This window comes from Fusarium solani (genome assembly GCF_023522795.1).
Source record: "Fusarium solani strain SB1 chromosome Unknown bctg00000007, whole genome shotgun sequence".
NCBI classification, from domain to species: Eukaryota; Fungi; Ascomycota; class Sordariomycetes; order Hypocreales; family Nectriaceae; genus Fusarium; species Fusarium solani.
In genome coordinates this window covers 799,130-815,610 of record NW_027072150.1, presented here as the reverse complement: position 1 = coordinate 815,610, position 16,481 = coordinate 799,130, and the positions used below count along the sequence as shown (strand labels likewise).

At 50.3% G+C, this 16,481-nt stretch overlaps 9 protein-coding genes across 9 annotated transcripts; 5 read left to right on the top strand and 4 right to left on the bottom strand.

Moving 5' to 3' along the window:
- Positions 1-269: 269 nt before the first annotated feature.
- Positions 270-2,681, top strand: MRS44_011094 (uncharacterized protein; the record flags this gene model as incomplete). The annotated part of the gene is made up of 4 exons (XM_065619598.1): positions 270-712; positions 851-1,832; positions 1,894-1,979; positions 2,030-2,681. 4 exons carry the CDS (start codon positions 270-272, stop codon positions 2,679-2,681), a joined length of 2,163 nt encoding a protein of 720 aa, XP_065475670.1.
- Positions 2,682-2,933: 252 nt separating this feature from the next.
- Positions 2,934-4,220, bottom strand: MRS44_011093 (uncharacterized protein; the record flags this gene model as incomplete). The annotated part of the gene is made up of 2 exons (XM_046283408.2): positions 2,934-3,982; positions 4,037-4,220. 2 exons carry the CDS (start codon positions 4,218-4,220, stop codon positions 2,934-2,936), a joined length of 1,233 nt encoding a protein of 410 aa, XP_046135205.1.
- A 657-nt stretch (positions 4,221-4,877) lies between these two features.
- On the top strand, positions 4,878-5,713 carry MRS44_011092 (uncharacterized protein; the record flags this gene model as incomplete). The annotated part of the gene is made up of 3 exons (XM_046278436.1): positions 4,878-5,276; positions 5,329-5,538; positions 5,594-5,713. The coding sequence occupies 3 exons, from the start codon at positions 4,878-4,880 to the stop codon at positions 5,711-5,713; spliced, it is 729 nt and encodes a 242-aa protein (XP_046135206.1).
- A 265-nt stretch (positions 5,714-5,978) lies between these two features.
- Positions 5,979-9,165, bottom strand: MRS44_011091 (uncharacterized protein; the record flags this gene model as incomplete). The annotated part of the gene is made up of 3 exons (XM_065619597.1): positions 5,979-7,854; positions 7,906-8,392; positions 8,439-9,165. The coding sequence occupies 3 exons, from the start codon at positions 9,163-9,165 to the stop codon at positions 5,979-5,981; spliced, it is 3,090 nt and encodes a 1,029-aa protein (XP_065475669.1).
- Positions 9,166-10,048: 883 nt separating this feature from the next.
- On the top strand, positions 10,049-11,127 carry MRS44_011090 (uncharacterized protein; the record flags this gene model as incomplete). The annotated part of the gene is made up of 6 exons (XM_046283410.2): positions 10,049-10,247; positions 10,311-10,441; positions 10,493-10,522; positions 10,576-10,692; positions 10,765-10,942; positions 10,994-11,127. 6 exons carry the CDS (start codon positions 10,049-10,051, stop codon positions 11,125-11,127), a joined length of 789 nt encoding a protein of 262 aa, XP_046135208.1.
- Positions 11,128-11,254: 127 nt separating this feature from the next.
- On the bottom strand, positions 11,255-12,218 carry MRS44_011089 (uncharacterized protein; the record flags this gene model as incomplete). Its single annotated transcript, XM_046280000.2, has 3 exons — positions 11,255-11,535; positions 11,591-11,970; positions 12,022-12,218. 3 exons carry the CDS (start codon positions 12,216-12,218, stop codon positions 11,255-11,257), a joined length of 858 nt encoding a protein of 285 aa, XP_046135209.2.
- Positions 12,219-12,913: 695 nt separating this feature from the next.
- On the top strand, positions 12,914-13,763 carry MRS44_011088 (uncharacterized protein; the record flags this gene model as incomplete). The annotated part of the gene is made up of 2 exons (XM_065619596.1): positions 12,914-13,119; positions 13,181-13,763. 2 exons carry the CDS (start codon positions 12,914-12,916, stop codon positions 13,761-13,763), a joined length of 789 nt encoding a protein of 262 aa, XP_065475668.1.
- Positions 13,764-13,864: 101 nt separating this feature from the next.
- Positions 13,865-14,752, bottom strand: MRS44_011087 (uncharacterized protein; the record flags this gene model as incomplete). The annotated part of the gene is made up of 1 exon (XM_046275781.2): positions 13,865-14,752. The coding sequence occupies one exon, from the start codon at positions 14,750-14,752 to the stop codon at positions 13,865-13,867; it is 888 nt and encodes a 295-aa protein (XP_046135211.2).
- A 644-nt stretch (positions 14,753-15,396) lies between these two features.
- MRS44_011086 (uncharacterized protein) lies at positions 15,397-15,885 on the top strand (the record flags this gene model as incomplete). Its single annotated transcript, XM_046278437.2, has 1 exon — positions 15,397-15,885. The coding sequence occupies one exon, from the start codon at positions 15,397-15,399 to the stop codon at positions 15,883-15,885; it is 489 nt and encodes a 162-aa protein (XP_046135212.2).
- Between the last annotated feature and the right edge of the window lie 596 nt (positions 15,886-16,481).

Here is a 16,481-nt window from a genome sequence, read left to right as displayed (position 1 = left end):
AAGTCTCTATAGTTATATATCCTTGGGAAAACTAAGTGGCTATAATGCTGAGCTGGGATTGGAGGAGGCCAGCACAAAGGTTGCCTTATAGTTCGCCTTCAGGCTTTTTCTGCCTTGTGCCCAGTCCTGCACTGTCATTCGTATTTTCTGGACCAGATAGCTCACCGCTTGTTGACAGATAAAATTCTCGACCCTCTCTCCTTCTCCAGCGCTCTCGTTGCACTCTATCTAGAACTTCACATCGATTGTGAGGCAGCTCTCTTGTCAAGATGGCTGACCTATCGACGATGGCCAATGGCTTTAGCGTGGTTGGCCTGGCAGATGTGGTTTGCCGTGCATCCATCCAGCTTTATCACTTGATACAAGGACTGCGAAACGCTCCAGCAAGACAGCAGCGATATCTGGGTATCCTAAGAGACCTTACACTCACTGCTACTCAAGTACGACTTTGGGTCGAGAATCATGAGAGGTCCACATCCTCTGTGAGAGAAGGCCAACACGAGCTACAAGGGGTATCGACTATTCTCAAGGGTTCCGAGGATCAGATCCGGCAATTAACAACCTCTCTTACCCCATCTACAGCTTCAACCTGGCTCGGTCGTTGGCGATTAGTGGCCGGTTTTGCTTGGGACGAGACGTCATTCCAAGATGCTTTCAATCTCTTGGAAAAGAACAACAACTGCTTATCCATTTTGCTCCAACTTTGTTCAATGTGAGTCATCCTTCACGGCCTCTGAGGATTATCTTTGGGCTGGGGCTTATCTGCCAATAGAAAGAATGGAGTCAGTCTTAGCAGAGAAATGAAAACCGTGAGCTCGAACTTTCAAGAACTTCGGAATGTCCTGCTCAGTTCGGACTCCACCGTTCACCAAGACCTTTGCGCTCTCAGAGACCAGATCCAGCTGCAGATCAAGAGCACACCTTCAATTGCAGAGCTGCAAGATTTATCCCAGCAGATCGGCGAGTCAAGCGAACAACTTAAGAATCTCCGAGATGATCAGCATCTTCACTATTCAAATTTGGATAACGCCCTTGTTCGTCAGGCAGACCTCCAGAAGTCCTTTTTGTCGGCACTTGAAGACACCAGGAGGCCTCCTGCTTTGGCGATGAGCGGCCTTGCTTCAATTGTCACTGCTACTCAGATGATTGAGGCAAATTTAGTACGGCCGGCACCGGCGCTTGAGCATTCGAGTCATCCCAATACCATATTTGGTACACGAAATCCTCATCAGGTCTTGCTGTCATTGCTGCTTATCCGCCCGAGACTGCTGTCTTGTATCCAGCAGATGGCCAACGCAGGCGGAATGCATCTTTCACAGTCTGAAATCTCATGGTTGCAGTCGGAATTTGAACTACTCCAGCGTTCAGCTGCTTTCCTACTTGTAAATTCAATCGCGAGCGAGAAGGATTTGCAGTCTTGCGGACCCCAGACGTACAGTTTCCAGCCTCGGCCAAAGGACATTCAGTTTCGCCACAAATTCGCTGATAGAACTGCTGGAGGCCTTCTTATCACTGACAGCTCCGTGGCCTATGATGGACCGAGAGAGTCTCAACAAGCAAATAAGTTCCATGTTTATCGTCTTGCCTGCATAACGCATCCAGCAGACTGCAGGCCATCTGGCCTTTTGGCAACCTTCCGCAGGATGCAAGATGTTATGATGACAAGAAGTCCTCAGATCACTCGAACCTTGCGTGAGTTGACTATTATACCTGAAGACTCGCCGATCTATCAATACACAGTCGAAAACGATGTTGAAAAAATGTGTGAGATATTTAGTAAACGGGAAGCATCACCGTTTGACTACACACAGGACGGGATTTCCTTGCTTGCTGTATGCTTTCCGTCATTTGAGGTGTATACATACAGATGTAGCTGACGATGCGTTCTCCTAGGTCGCAGCACTCTCTCTCAATTCTGAAGCGGTCGAATTTTTGCTTCAACAAGGAGCCGATCCGTTTAATTGCATTCTCGACGAGTCGTACGTCTTTTGGTGTCGCCTCAAGAAACTTGACTGACTAGGCATCCTAGGGGCGTCCATGACATTTGGGATGTGATGACCAACAACATTCCTGGCAGAGTCAGCGACGGGGCGCTTTTCGACGCGGCAGAAAGGCTAAGACAAATAGCAAATCTTATATCCAAAAGAGGTCTTGATCTTCCAGAAGAGACTACGGGTCCTCAAATGTGGATAAGCTTAAGGGTGGCTGCATACTTCGATTTGGGGGAGGCTCGGACTTATCGCGTAAGAGTTATGCAGTGCTCACAATGCCGCGATCTCACACATGACGAGTACGTATGCTTACCCTTCATTGAAGCTTTAAGGGAAGGACTGGATAGTGTGACGAGGGCAGAGAAAGGTTCTTTGATTGTCATGTCAGACTCAGAAAGCCTTCTCCGTCCTGTGCTGGAACGCGTTGCTCTTTGTTACTCCAACGTTGCAGAGCGAAAGTTCAATGCTGGTTTCGAGTTCATTCCCAAGGACTCGGTGCAGGTGGAGATTACACCAGGAGTTCTTGGAGATCTGGGTGCACTTGAGAGGAAGACGAGAGAAACTGAGGGGACTTTGAATTGTTGTGACCTCACAAAGTGGTTTTTTACGGAGCTGCTGGAAATATTCAAGAAAGGGACAGTTCACCGCACTGACAGCTCTCCTCCCAGGAAGAAACGCGGCCTCCTTTGAATTCTACCTTGGACGCTATCACCACCTCTGACCTGAGGCCATTGGTTGCGTCGTTTGGCCACCGACGAACTGAGAGAGGAGCCGAAATGAGCAGAAGCGAGCAAGAGCTGGGCCTGGCCAGAGCGGCCCTGCAAAAGCGGCGCTGTCTTAGATAGACAAGACAACTCGACGGTATATAGATCGGGATGATATTTACATGTGAAATGCGATACAGTGACTTTTAGACTCGTACTTGACCCTACAAACTGATGCTCATTCTAGAGAGCCAACGACGGGAACCCCAAAAAGACACGCAGGGATAGCCTGGTCATTGTCATTGTCCGAAGTCAAAACGCCATCAAAGTCGACATCGCTAAACGTCTTGCCTGCATTTTGACAGTCGATAGCGTTGTTTGCCACTGTGTCAAAGTTTAGACCAGTGCTTGCGATAGCCCCAGCCGCATCACGAGGATGTTCACCAGTTGCAAGAGTAACAGGTGTTGTGCCGTCGCGGTACTTGAACTGCATGCACTTCTCCCTCACGCGAGTGGATGGCTGAGAGATACATTGGCCAAAATCGTCAGGGTCGGAGAGGAGGAGGTTCATGCTGATCTTTGTCCAAAGCTGAGCGAGGGCAAAGATCTTGAGGTTCCGTGAGATGGCCTTTTCATAGTCTTCCTGTGAAGTTGGAGTGCTGAGACCAGCGCCGTCCTTCAACATATCGCCAATCGTGTTGTCCGAATGGGTGTTCAGGAAAATGTCATCGTTCTGCTCCTTCATGTTCTCTTGCACCCAGGCGGGGACGGAGCCCAAGAGATCCTTGAGGATCTGGGGCTGGTTGTCGATATTCTCGTCTTGCTCAGCTTGTTCGTTGCGTGCGTTCTTGAGCAGCTTTCCGGCCAACTTCTTGAATCGTGGGACGATGGTACGGAAGGCGGCTAGCTCAGGCCCTATGGGCGCTGGGACAAAGACGAGGGAGAGCTCTGCAAGCTTGAATAGGACCTCCTTGGGAATAGGTAAGGGCTCAGCCGTTGACTTGGTGACTAAGTCGTCGATGAAGTTGGAATTGAGAATGCTGTCAACAGCTGGTTGCACCGCATTGTTGATGTTGCGAAGGTGCGTGTAGAGGTTGACCCAAGCTTGGCCGATGAAGCCAAGTTGTGGATTGTGAAAGGCACCGCAGACAGTGCCGCCGAAGTCGTTTGCCTCCCCCACAAAGATGAAGTTAGTCGGGATCGTGCACTTGTCCGGATTGTTCAAGTCGGAGCACTGAAAGTCGAGTCTTGGGTTGTCGTCTTGAAGGAAGAGTCTGGGGTACTCGGCTGACGAGGCTAATTAGCTCTGGCCTTATGACCTTACAGAGGGCTTTGACTTACGGACTTGGCCAAAGCCAAGAGTACCAGATATCGTGGCATCGATGGCGTTTGTCCTCCAGTTCTCTGGGGTGAGGTCGCCTGGCTCGCAGCCGGTGTTCAGAGTCGGCCTTTCATCTTCTTGACGACGCTGCAAAGGCGAGGCCAACACCAGTGGCAAGATAAGGGTTGTCATGAGTGAATTCATTTTGAAAATGGGGATATCGAGAAGGTGAATCGAGTTGATGCTCGCGTCTCCTATCAAGATATTTGAAGTTGGTTTGAGTCAGTTACAAATACATCCTCATAACGACGAAGCAGTATCACGGCGGAAAAGCGGCCGAAAACGCCAAGAGTTTATGCATAAAATGGTCAATAAACGTAGCAGAGAGACGGCGGAGATATGACCAAGGCGCTTCAATGTAGCATGGCGCTTATTAGATCACGTCTGACCTGGAGCCTAACCTAGTGCTGATGGAGCTGAACCCTTTAGCCGTCTCACCAACTGCCGCGACCCCTGTCAAAAGGCATCAATCAGATTCTTTATTTAACGAGTTGGAGCGGGTTATTGGATCCTTGATGCTGACCAAGCCGTTTGTGGCATTTCCTGCGAAGGTCGGGGCGGCCGCCCGCTTACTTTTTGGCTGTCGACAAGTGCCGGAGGTTGCATTAACCGATTACTATGATTCCAAACTTAGCGATTGAGGATGTAGCTTATTTTAACCCAAAGTCCCTCGTGACTGTAAGCGCAGTTGGCGCCCCCGACAGGCGCGAGATAAAGAGAGAAGTGTATCACCCCATAAGCACTCTGTCGCTTGCCATTTGTTGCCCATCAAACCATACTGCGATCTTCTCATCTGCCAAAATGGATCTCAATGTGGAATCTGCTTATGAGCCTTACTCTCACCAAGGACGCCTCCACGAACCAGACCACGGTTCTGGTGACAAGTTGTTTGCCGCCATCTCGGATCAACAGCTACTTCTTAAGCGAAAGAAGGCCGACCAGGGAACTCAACGAACTATCGAGGGACTTCGACTCGTGTTGAGAGTTCTTGAACTGCTTCTCGACTTGAGCACATTGGCATTGATGCTCCATGCTGCCATTGTGCGGTGGACAACGCGCAACAAGATTGTCGACAATGGGTCTGGCTGGAGAGTTATTCAATGGCCTCACACGGATATGAGGCCGACATGGACCATGATGGGCGTCGCGGTTGGCACGACTTTGGCCCACGTGGTATCTCTCATCACGCAGTGTAGGAAGGTATGTTTGGGAGTTCTAGAGACCATTCTTCACTCGACTAAGCCTTGTTTAGTTCCGTTCCATGCGTGAAGGCGCGTGGCGTACGCGAGCAGTCTACGCTAGATCGACATTCATCACGGCTGCTTGGTCTGCTGCCCTAGCCTACTTCAAGATGTCCAACGAAAATGCCAAGAGGACGCGCCATTGGGACCTCTGGTCTTGGACTTGCAACGTCCGAGATGAGCAGGGCGAGATTCCCTGGAACTCGCTGTGCACTGAGATGGTAGGCATAAATCCTGATGGCTATATAGCTGGCTGATTCTTATTCTTCATTCTAGAACTATTGCTTCATTGCCTGTCTGGTGGCTGTACCGATGGAGGTTATTGGGCTTATCATATTTATCCTTTCTCACCAGAGTTCCAAACGTCGGGGCAAGTACGGAGCGCTCAAGGGCTAAGTCTACGCTGCGAGTACGTCTTACACGATCGGGGTCAAATTACATTACGATTTATAGCAAATGATGAGAAATGTATGTATGTGTGTCAATATAGGCAGGTTGGGGAGTCGCAATGGGACATGAACCTTGTGTTGACGGTACAAAGCTGTGTCAACTACAGGAGAACAATGCGCCAATAGGAGGAGCTCAGAGTGTCTTCAATGGGATCCAAATAAGAAATTTCTTGGATTTTAGCGACTAAAAGAGAATACAAGCATGTCCAACGTTACGAGTCCAAGATCGGACCATAGGCAGCGATGCCGCGGCTCTCCAGCTGATACACCACCTTGGCTGTTGTGCTCCTGTTGGAGATGATGCATACACACTCTGCTCCGCTCTCCTTGTAGACCTGATACGCCAGCTTAGTCATGTCCGGCCGTCCCCTTTCATCAGTATTCCAGATAAGAGCCTCCGGGTCACAAGATAGAATCGTGTCGAGAATTCCTTGTCCGTATGTTGCGAGTGGGTTCTTCGTCGACCAGACTACACGACAAGGCACGCGACGTTCCATGATGACTGGCAAGCAAGGTCCGATTCCAGAGCCAGTGGCAACAAGGACCACCTTCTTGAACAGTGGCGCGACTGCGAGCACACCAGAAGCTGGGGTACCGCGTGTCCAGATGGAGGTGGGAGGGTTCTCGATGATGCGCTTTGTCCAGTCACCGGCCTTTGAGACCACGATGGAGAAGCCCTTTCCATGAGGCTCAGGGATAGCGGCGAATGCGTGCCATTCAATCAGAGGTCGGTCGGTGATGCGCACACCTCGTGAAGTGCAGGGCCCGGGTGTGCAAAAGTCGAAATGGAGACGAACAGCGTGCTTCGACAGAGGCTCGGGGACAACCTTGACGCGACGGAGTCTTACCCACGGCAATGCGATGCTGAGAGTTGCTAGTGCGACCAAGTAAATGGTAGGGGACTTGGCAAGGGCTGGCCCCACGGGCCCTGGTGTGGTTGATATCGTTGATGCAACAACATGAGCCCAGACAAGGGCCACGGTGAACCATCCAACGAAGCGATGTGCCCATTCGAACTGGTCGTGCATCCTGACACGTACACTAGGATATGCCATAGCCAGGATGAAGGAGAGAGTAGCCATAATGACATACGTCAACGCAAGGACGAATGCTTTGATGGGTGCTGGGTTCTCCAGGGCAACATAATCGCGGGTCGAAGTGACTGTAAACATGACCCACCACGCGGTTGCAGAAACAGCACAGCCTGAATGGACACCGCCATTGTGATAAACACGCGCGAAGTGTCGTCTAATGCTCAGTGGCAATGATGTGGGCACTCGAGAGCACAGGAAGAAGATAGCGTTAACGACGTAATCCTGACGAACAAGGACGGCGATGAGAAGGTTGGCGGCCACCGCTGTAGCCAGGTGAGAAGCCTGGGGCGAAAAGTTGCTGTTGCGACTTTCATACAAAAGAAAAATGAGTACGACGAGGTTTGCGATGAAGATGGCACCAAAAAGTTTGCGGTAGGCTGAGAGAGCACGATGGCGAAGCCAGCGCCATCCATGGAAGCCATTCTTGGCTGGCAACTCGTCTTCTTCAGGTCCGACTTCGGTGACGTCGATGATGATGTCCTTTCCGTCCTTCTCCAGGTCTCGGGAAGAGCCAAAGTGCTCGGCTTCCACGAGAGTTCCGTCACTTGAGCTCCCCATTGAGCTGCGTGGTGGTGATGGCCACATTGTCTCTGGACGGGGCTTCTTGACAGGGACTTCAGGAAGTTCCTTTTCGTTCTCTGCGGCGACTTTATACAAGGCTCTCTTGTCGACCTTACCATTGGGTGTGAGCTCCAATGTGGGCAAGTGCTTCCACACTGTTGGAACAGCATAGAATGGCTGGCTGATGCTCACAGCCCTCTTCAGCTCACTCTCATCGATCATTTCATGGGCAGAGTAGAAACCCCAAAGCTTGTCTTCGATCTTGAGGGCACAACCCTTGATGACGGAAGGAGTTGTTTCGATGGAGCGAGAGACGCCGTCGAGCTCGACTCGGAAGCCTTGGATTTTGACTTGGTCGTCCTTGCGACCGAGGGGTAGGAGGCTGCCATCTTCAAGCCATCGAGCGAGATCACCAGTGTTGAACATCATGCGACTGTGTCATGTTAGTTAGGTTCAAGATTGTCTTGTTGGAGTGAGTGCTTACCCGTCCTTGGTGAACTTGTCTGGCTTGTACCGAGTCTTCGTTAGATCCGGCAGACCGAGGTATCCTCGCGAGACTCCATCACCACCAGCCCACATAATGCCTGGCTCTCCGATCTTGACGGGATTCTCGTCGTCATCCAAGATGTAGACATTCGTGTTCGGATTGGGCTTGCCGATCGAGAGCGTCCTACCCGGCCTGTGCAAGTGGGCAGTGTTGAGGATGCTGATCTCTGTAGGGCCACAGACGTTCCAGAACTTGACATATGGCGCCCACTTCTCAGCGAGGGCCAATGGGCAAGGCTCTCCTCCGACCGCGATGGTCTTGACATTTGGGAAATCTTCGACTCGGGGCATGTACTTGAGGACGACGGAGGGGGTTGCGATGACTGTGTCGACTCGTCGCAGGCAGTCTGTCCATGGTTCGAGGCCGCTGCCTCGGATGTGGAGGGTTCCGCCGTTCATCATGGTACCTAAAATCTCCCATGCGCCTGTTTCTTGTTAGCTTAACCCTTTTGCATGAGCCGGCTTACTCACACATGTCGAAAGCAACGTTCAGTTGCTGCGCCACATTGCTGCCGACGCTAATACCCAGGCGAGAAGGCTCAGCAAGGAGTGTGTTGGTAACGCCCCCATGGCGAACATCAACACCCTTAGGCCGTCCGGTAGTGCCTGAAGTGTAGATGACATAGGCTCCGTGATCCGGACTAACATCGACCATCGGGTGCGCCGAGTTACCTTGTCGCCAAAGTCTTGAGTTTCGGTCGAGATCAATGACATCGACCAAGCCCTGGCGTTGACGAGGGATGCTGCGCACCACCTTTTCGCGGAACTTGGGGAGACAGATGACGACCGGGGCATTGGAGTCCACAATGTCGAAGCCCAGTGTATCATCAGTAACGATGCCGCCGTCCAAAGGAATATATTGTCCACCGGCTTTGAGGACGGCAAGGATAAAGACAACCATCTCGATACAACGCGAGTACACGAGAACGACGCGGTCGCCAACTCTTAGACCAAAAGTATCTCGTAGTTCGTTGGCCAGCATGTTTGCTCGGCGATTGAGCTCGCGGTATGTGATGGTGGTGCCATCGTAGTGTCGAATGGCAGTGACCTCGGGATGCGCCAGCGCAGCGGCCTCAAAGGCATGATGAACAACATTATAGGGAATGGATTGACTAGGGCCTTTGCTGAATTTATTAAAGAGCACTCGATCCGCCAGGGAGAGGTTGTCAAGAGAATGGAAAGAAGAAGAAGCAGACATGGTGGGCGTTTGGCCGTGAGTTTCCGCCACGACACGGGACAGAAAATGACAGCAGTTCAGACATGTTTAAGTAATTCTTTACACAGCCATTAAGACTCTTACTGTGTTAAGTGGCAACCCGAGGTTGTTTGTTTTGCTTCTCTTCTGTCACTGATGACGACTACCAAAACCCTTGCACATAGCTGTAACAGTTAACGCTCAACTCCTTGCCCCCTGAGCCCCAGCGTCTATAGTCTCATCGGTAATCTCTGTCATCAAAAAGTCCGGGGCGGAAATATCTCCAAGGAGAAAGTTGTTCCGCTTGGCTCTGTCGTATAACCGGGTCCCAGACCCACGTCAGGTTCCAAGCTAGAACGTTCGGAGCAGTGACACCGAAACGGAGATCGGAGAAGAACATCTAATCTAGAAAGTAGCAGATTAGGCGAAACAGGCCACCCTTCGGAGTGGATCATTCTTTTGAAACGTTATTGTTGTGCCTGTCGATATTCTCAAACTTTAAGTGGTGGGGCTGGTTTCAACTCAGGGATCTAGCATCTCGAATGTGGATTTACTTGGCATCTCTTGGAAGAATTAGGCGAGCTGAAGGAGGAATATGGTCGTGCACGGGGGCGGCACTTTTCGAAACGGGAGTTACAAACGATGTTTTGAAGCAGACGTTGCATCAAGCGTCAAACGAGCGTGTGACAGTCCTGGTCATCTCGTCGTTTAGTAATTGCTTACCACGGAACACATTGCTTCATGCCTAAAGACTCTGACGATAAATATAGCCCTTCTTAGTTTATCTGGTATTTAAGATCCGGCCAAGAAACCGATCATCTCTTACCACGTTCTGCATCTCTGTCCCTTAAACCACCCAACACATAATTCTCATACGCAAGACCCAATGGACAACCTTCAAGATCTCATACTCAACGTCGACGATGACAAGAACATTGCGGTCATCCAGTTCAACCGACCAGCAAAACGGAATGCCTTTTCTCAAAACACCATCAACGAACTAGTGGCAGTTCTTGCCCATCTTGATCACCTCGAGACAGTTCGTGCGGTTGTCATTACTGGTCAACCAGATGGCCATTTCTGCGGTATGTTGTATTCCGATCTCAGTAGCCTATGTCATGCCTGTTAACTAATGTTTCCTATTTCAGCCGGAATGGACCTCAACGAGCTTGTCCAAATATCCACAGCCAAAGGTCACCAACGGGCCTTTCTCAAGGATCTTACAGATGCCTTGGCAAGTTTCTCAAAACCTATTATCGCTGCAGTTGTGGGATTTGCTGTAAGTGTAGTCCCCAGCCTCCGCTTCGTCACATCTAACATGAGAATCCAGCTGGGTGGTGGATTTGAGATTTCACTAGCTGTGAGTAGAAGTCCCTTCTTCGTTCAAGTGCTCTCAGCTCATCATTTCATTAGTGCGATATCATTTATGCGGCTGAGGATGCCATGTTTGGTCTCCCAGAGGTCAAGATTGGGACGATTCCTGGCGCTGGTGGTACACAACGGCTAGCCCGGGCATTGGGGAAGCACAAGGTCAGTTTTCGGTATCCATATCATCTGACCCGTTCTCAAGAACGATGAATGAAGATTAACTGGCTGTCCTAGGCTATGGAATTCATTCTAACCGGTGATCCTGCGAGCGGCTCCGAATTTGAGCGTCTCGGTGTCGTCACCAAAGTGTTTCCCTCATCAGAGGTACTACCTGCGGCGATAAAACTCGCAGAGAAAATCTCAAATCTCTCCGGTCCCGTCGTGCGAATCGCGAAGCAAGCTGTCCTTACTGGTAGGTGGTACTCACCTCTGGGCTTGAAGGAGCATTGCTAACTATTTCTAGCTGAAAACACGACACTGGATGCTGGGATGGTGCACGAGAAGGCGTTGTATTATTCAACCTTTAGCCTTGATGACTTTCAGGAGGGGATAAACTCATTCCTGGAAAAGAGGAAGCCTACTTTCCGGCATTCCTAGATCTAAATAAATGAGAAAGAAATAGCAAGTGTAATGTTGGTATCTATAGTCACCCCGAGGCCGTTAATCTTTTTACCATGTGGTCCCTGTGCGCTTTGTCGACGAATGTGCATATATAACCCTCAAATCACATCGAGTGTAAGGATATATGCCTGCCTCCAACGTCCTCTTCGCTATCGCTTTTGTCCTTTCTTCTTTTCATGCTGAAATCGGCGTCCGCCCAACGACCTTGGAAAGCGATGCCAGGATGATAAATGGTGAGGCATAAGCAGGCGACAAGAATCATGGTTCCTTCAAGAATCAGGAATGCTGTCTCGCTTTTGGCAATCTTGCTGTCGAACCCTTGGCTTAGCTCTGCCACCCGGAAAGCTGTTCGTATCAATACTGCCAGAGTTGAAATACCGAGGGCTGTTTTTCTGTTAGTAATTCTCGCTGTAATTGTTGTCTCGTACTTAGCACGTACTAAGGCAAAACATTTTGAACTTGGTTGAGAGTTGCAGCATCTCGAAATCACCACTCCATTCACCCCTGGCTCTACGAACCGCCACACCAAACTCGAGGCACAGCGCCCCGTATATAACGATACCGATAAGATGAATCGAAAGCCCGGCTTGCAGAATCTTAAGCCCCGTGTCCCACATACTCGGATCATCTCCGCCGACAAGAGCGCCTCCCCCAGATTGGAGCAAGAGGGCAAAGAAATCGAGCAACATGAAGACGGTTGTGTAGACCATCGGTCGGAAACGCGCTAGGTGGGCTCCGTACACGGTGATGATGCGAGCCAGGCATAGGTAAAGGGCGGCACTGAGGAACGCAGGACCTATTGTGAGAGTGACAATGTACCTGATACAGGTGATTAGTTGCCGTCCCTAAACATGTGATGGCAATACGGACATGAGAAACAGATCTTTTCCATAGTGCAACCCAACTCGCGATGCGTAACCCAGGATTTCCAGCACGAGGGCGCAGAACATGCCAAAGAGGAAACCCCAAGTTTTGTAACGTAGACCAAAGTAGATTTGGAAAGGGACCACGATGGAAAAGGCGATCAAGAAGAACAAATTGCCTCCCAACACATATTCGTGACGCATGGTGGAGCCGAGCGAGGGAGATGACAGTCGAGCAGAAGAGGTGAAAAGAACAAGATAAGATCAGTAAAAGAGAGTAAGAATTAATGAGTTGGCGTACAAAGGGATACCATTTCCATCTTTAAATCATCTGATTCGGTTGCCCTTGCGTCCATCGAAAGCGGCCGTCGCTCGCCAAGAGGCAACCCGATCGCTTTTTAAGGCTGATGAAGTCATTGCATGGAGGGCTTTCCGACGTTTGACAAGGCATCCTGCCCTCTACGTACCCATTTTCGTGATGAATCCGATCGGATTTTGAAATGATGTGCGTCAAACTGCCGAACATTCGTGGCTGGTCTAACTTGAAAGGGATCTTGATTCGAAGCCAAGATTCATGCGTGGCGGTGCGTTTCTTGGGAAACATGAGCAATATTTATAAAATGCCAGTCTCTCAGTCAATGTCTGCCACAGCTCGAATCAATTTCCTTTCCCGGCCTCCACGATTGTCGGGACAGGGATCGTGGAAGTGGATCAAGTGGGCTGAATCTCGAATGGATTTCCTTTTAGGGACACGCGTGTAACCGTCCAAGATGAGGCTTAACGACAGGATCCGATCGGACTCTGGGACGAAATGATAGAAGAATAGGCTCTCTTGTAAATCCATCCACTGTTTTTCCAAGCTTACTCTTTGCATCCCAACTTCCTCTGCATTGGACACCATGGCGGGGGAATTCAAGTTCCGACATGGCATAGCAGCCACTCAAATCCCAATCTTCTCCGTCTTCTTATTCTTTGGTGCCCTCTTTTACTTCCAAAAGAAGAATGGTTGGTTCAGTATTGCCTTGTTTTCCATCATTCGTCTTACCGGAGCGAGTTGCATGTTGGCGACTCTGACCAATGGTTCGTACGGGGTGTGGGCTGCTGTGTACGTATGCGAGTCACTTGGCCTGGTCCTCTTGACTTTTTTACTGCTCAATATGTTACAGCGAGCGTGAGTTTATTCTTTCCTCTTCTTCAGTTTGCTACACTAGATTGATCCGAATGGCTGACTTTTTCTTTAGGAACACATTCGCCCAGGTCCTCACGCCGTGGCATTTCCGCGTACCCGAGCTCATCTGCTGGGCAGGCATGGGCCTCTCAATAGCCGACTACGCCACCGCAAGCCAACGAGAAGACGCAGCGAAACCTGGAGGTCTCGCCCAAGCCAGCATGGGGCTCTTTGTGGCCCTATACGCCTGGTCACTTTTACTCGCCTTTTATCTAGTTCAAAGGTGGTCGTCAATCCCCGAAGATGAGCGCCGAGGGATGTGGAGCTTTGGGGCTTGTGTTCCCTTCATGATTGTTCGGACTACTTACAGTGTGGCTTTCACTGCAACGGGCGATGATAAGTTTAGTGCTGTGGTTGGCAGTCCTTTCATGTACCTTTTCATGTCACTGTTGATGGAGACCGCTATTCTTGGTATTGTGACGTGGGCTATCTACACGATGCCTCGGCTGGTTGCAACAGCTCCGAAAGCTTCTGTGGAAGGCGGATCATATAGAATGATGGACATGCGTGACCAGAGATGAGGTTAGATTTACGAAGTTTATTTGAGTATTTTACCATGTCATTTACATCGGATCAATTTCGTATACAAAGGCGCCGACCCCGTCCGCTCTAATCATATCCTTCACTCCCGCAACAGGCTCAATGCAACCCTCCGGAACTCGGGCCCGAATTGCAATATTTCCTTCCAAGACTCAGGAATAGCCCCCTCTCCATCCCTAGCACCCAAAAGTCCACCAGCAATAGCCCCATTAGTGTCCGTATCCTTGCCGATGCGAACAACATCCACCAAATTATCTTCGATATCTCGCTTGTCGAGAACGGCAGCGACGGCAAGGCTCAGAGATGCGAGCACATAGCCACTGCAACCTCCACGCAATTTAGGCGATGGCCCTTTTTCAGCCATGGCGGCAACGTCGAGGGTCTTGGCCAGTTCGATGGCTTGATAGACCTGACCAGATGTTGACCCCTCGAGCGTCTTGGCAACTTCCTGACCGGCGGCAACGGCATCGGCCGGGCTCTCTTGATCGATCAGCTTGGATATCATGGTGTTGTAGGCCGCGCACGCGATGGTGCATCTCTTGTCGTCGTGAGTAATCTTGCTGATGCGTTCACTCTCGGTGATCAACTTTTGAGGGTCTGTCTGAAACAAGCCAGTCGGCACGCATCGCATCAAGCTACCGTTTCCAGCACGTCCTTCACCGGCTCCGGCGCGATCAGGGTCTCGGGTGTGCTCATATTTTTCCAAGCCATCAGAAGTAGCACCTCCAATGTCTTTGGGATAGCTTCCCGGCTTGCGGTCCGGCCAGTCACCGTTCAACCACTTGAGGAAGTATTCACCAGCGAGACGGGCCACATCGTCGCCAGGCTTTGCGTCAGCGTATGCGAGAAGTACTCCGCGAGTCATGTCGGTATCATCAGTGGCTGAACCGGCCGGCCACGCAAAGTGTCCTCCACCGATGATTTCTCGGAGGCCACGAGGATATTTACGGGCAATTTGGGCGTGGGACATGAATTCGAGGGGGCGCCCAGCGAGTCACCGCAATGGGCGCCCAGTAGAGCACCAATGACTCGGGACTCGCGAGGAGAAAGTTCTGTGTCTTGAGAAGAAGCCATATTTTAGATGGCGTGAGATGACGTGTAAGAAATGAATGATTCAAGTGAGACAGTTGAACAACGCGTCTGCTTACTCTCACGACTTGGTGCACGTGATCACTGCTGCCTAAATTGGAGGCGGAGTAAATAGCCACCATAGAATGCCAATAAGAGAAATGTCATAGGCTGGTAATTCTGCTCCATTTCAGGAACATATTCTACTAAATTGGCATGCCCTCTTGCCTTGGCAACTGTGCTGAGTAGTGGTGCTGTCGTCAACCCAAGGTTTCACATTATCAGCCTTGGCGTGCGGAGACTTGACACCAAAGTGACGATCAACCTCAAAATAGGGTTGAGATAGGCTAGTTCAACTCTAAAAAGTATACTCGAGCAGATAACTAAGCTGACGTGAGATGAGTACAGTAATCAACAACGTTAGACTAGTTGCCTGCAAAGACCTTTTAGATGGTGGTACCCCGCGACGGTGATGGAACATTTCCCCTCTCACTTATACCTCCCTTCTTATCCGACTCAAGAGCTACTACAGGCATCATAGAAACCATGGCTTCCGGTCAGGACTCTGCAAGTCTCAGAAAGGCCATCGAGACGACTACGCGAGGATTCATCGCGGCATACAAGGACGGCGCGGAAGAAGACAACCCAGCCATCATCAACCGAAACGTCGCTGATGGCTGCACCCGTCACCTGCTCCCAGCCTCTTTGCTCAAAGCCCTCGGCGCTCCACCAGACTTTATCATTGACAATGCCGAATACGAAAGACTTTTCGCCCAGGACCTCGAAGTCGGTGGTGTTCAGAGAAGCGACATTTCAAACCTGACAATCGATGTTGAGGCCCGGAAAGCAGCTGCAACGACTGTCACGGACATGGTGTGCAAAGACGGAGAGACGATTATCATGGAGCACTCTTGGTTCTTGAGCTTCAATGAGGATGGATCCAAGGTCGCCAAGGTGGTCGAGTTTTGTGATGCGGAGTCGGTTCACCGGCTCATGGCCAAGAGTAAAACCAAGGCCGATGAGCAGAGCTCGTGAGCGCGCCCGGATGGCTCGGAAGAAGTTGCTTTACTTGAAGAGACCATCATTCTTTATTCTTTTCACTGCCAGAGGCCAACCTGCGTTTTAGAAGAACTAGCGTACAGTGAAGGCTCGGTTCGTTCAACCTGCCTCAATGCCCTTCCATCCAGTTGGGAGACGAATTCCAATGCCAAGATCCACTATTGTGCCATGAAAACACTATTTACTTCGTATCAGATATAAATATGGCCCTGATCGTCGGGTTGTGGGGATAAAGAGCAATGCCGATCAAGGAGGTGTCTCGACTAAACACTCCGTGCTATTTTGAAACATGGCAGACTCGTCACCCCACCCCTTTCAATCTCCCACAAACGCAGCTCTGCAGTTCCTCTCGACTTTGAGATGCGTCAGCAATTATCTTGATACTCGTTGAGATCGAAATATCGACAATTCCAAGTATACGGTTGGCATTTCTGCTTGGTACCTTCGTCGTAGAAATTAGGTACCATACTGTTAAAATTAAGGGAGCTGACATTTTCAATGATACGTTACCTATCTCTGTTGCGCATATAGACAGAAGTTTTAAATGTTTACGAAGGAATAATAAAATGCCA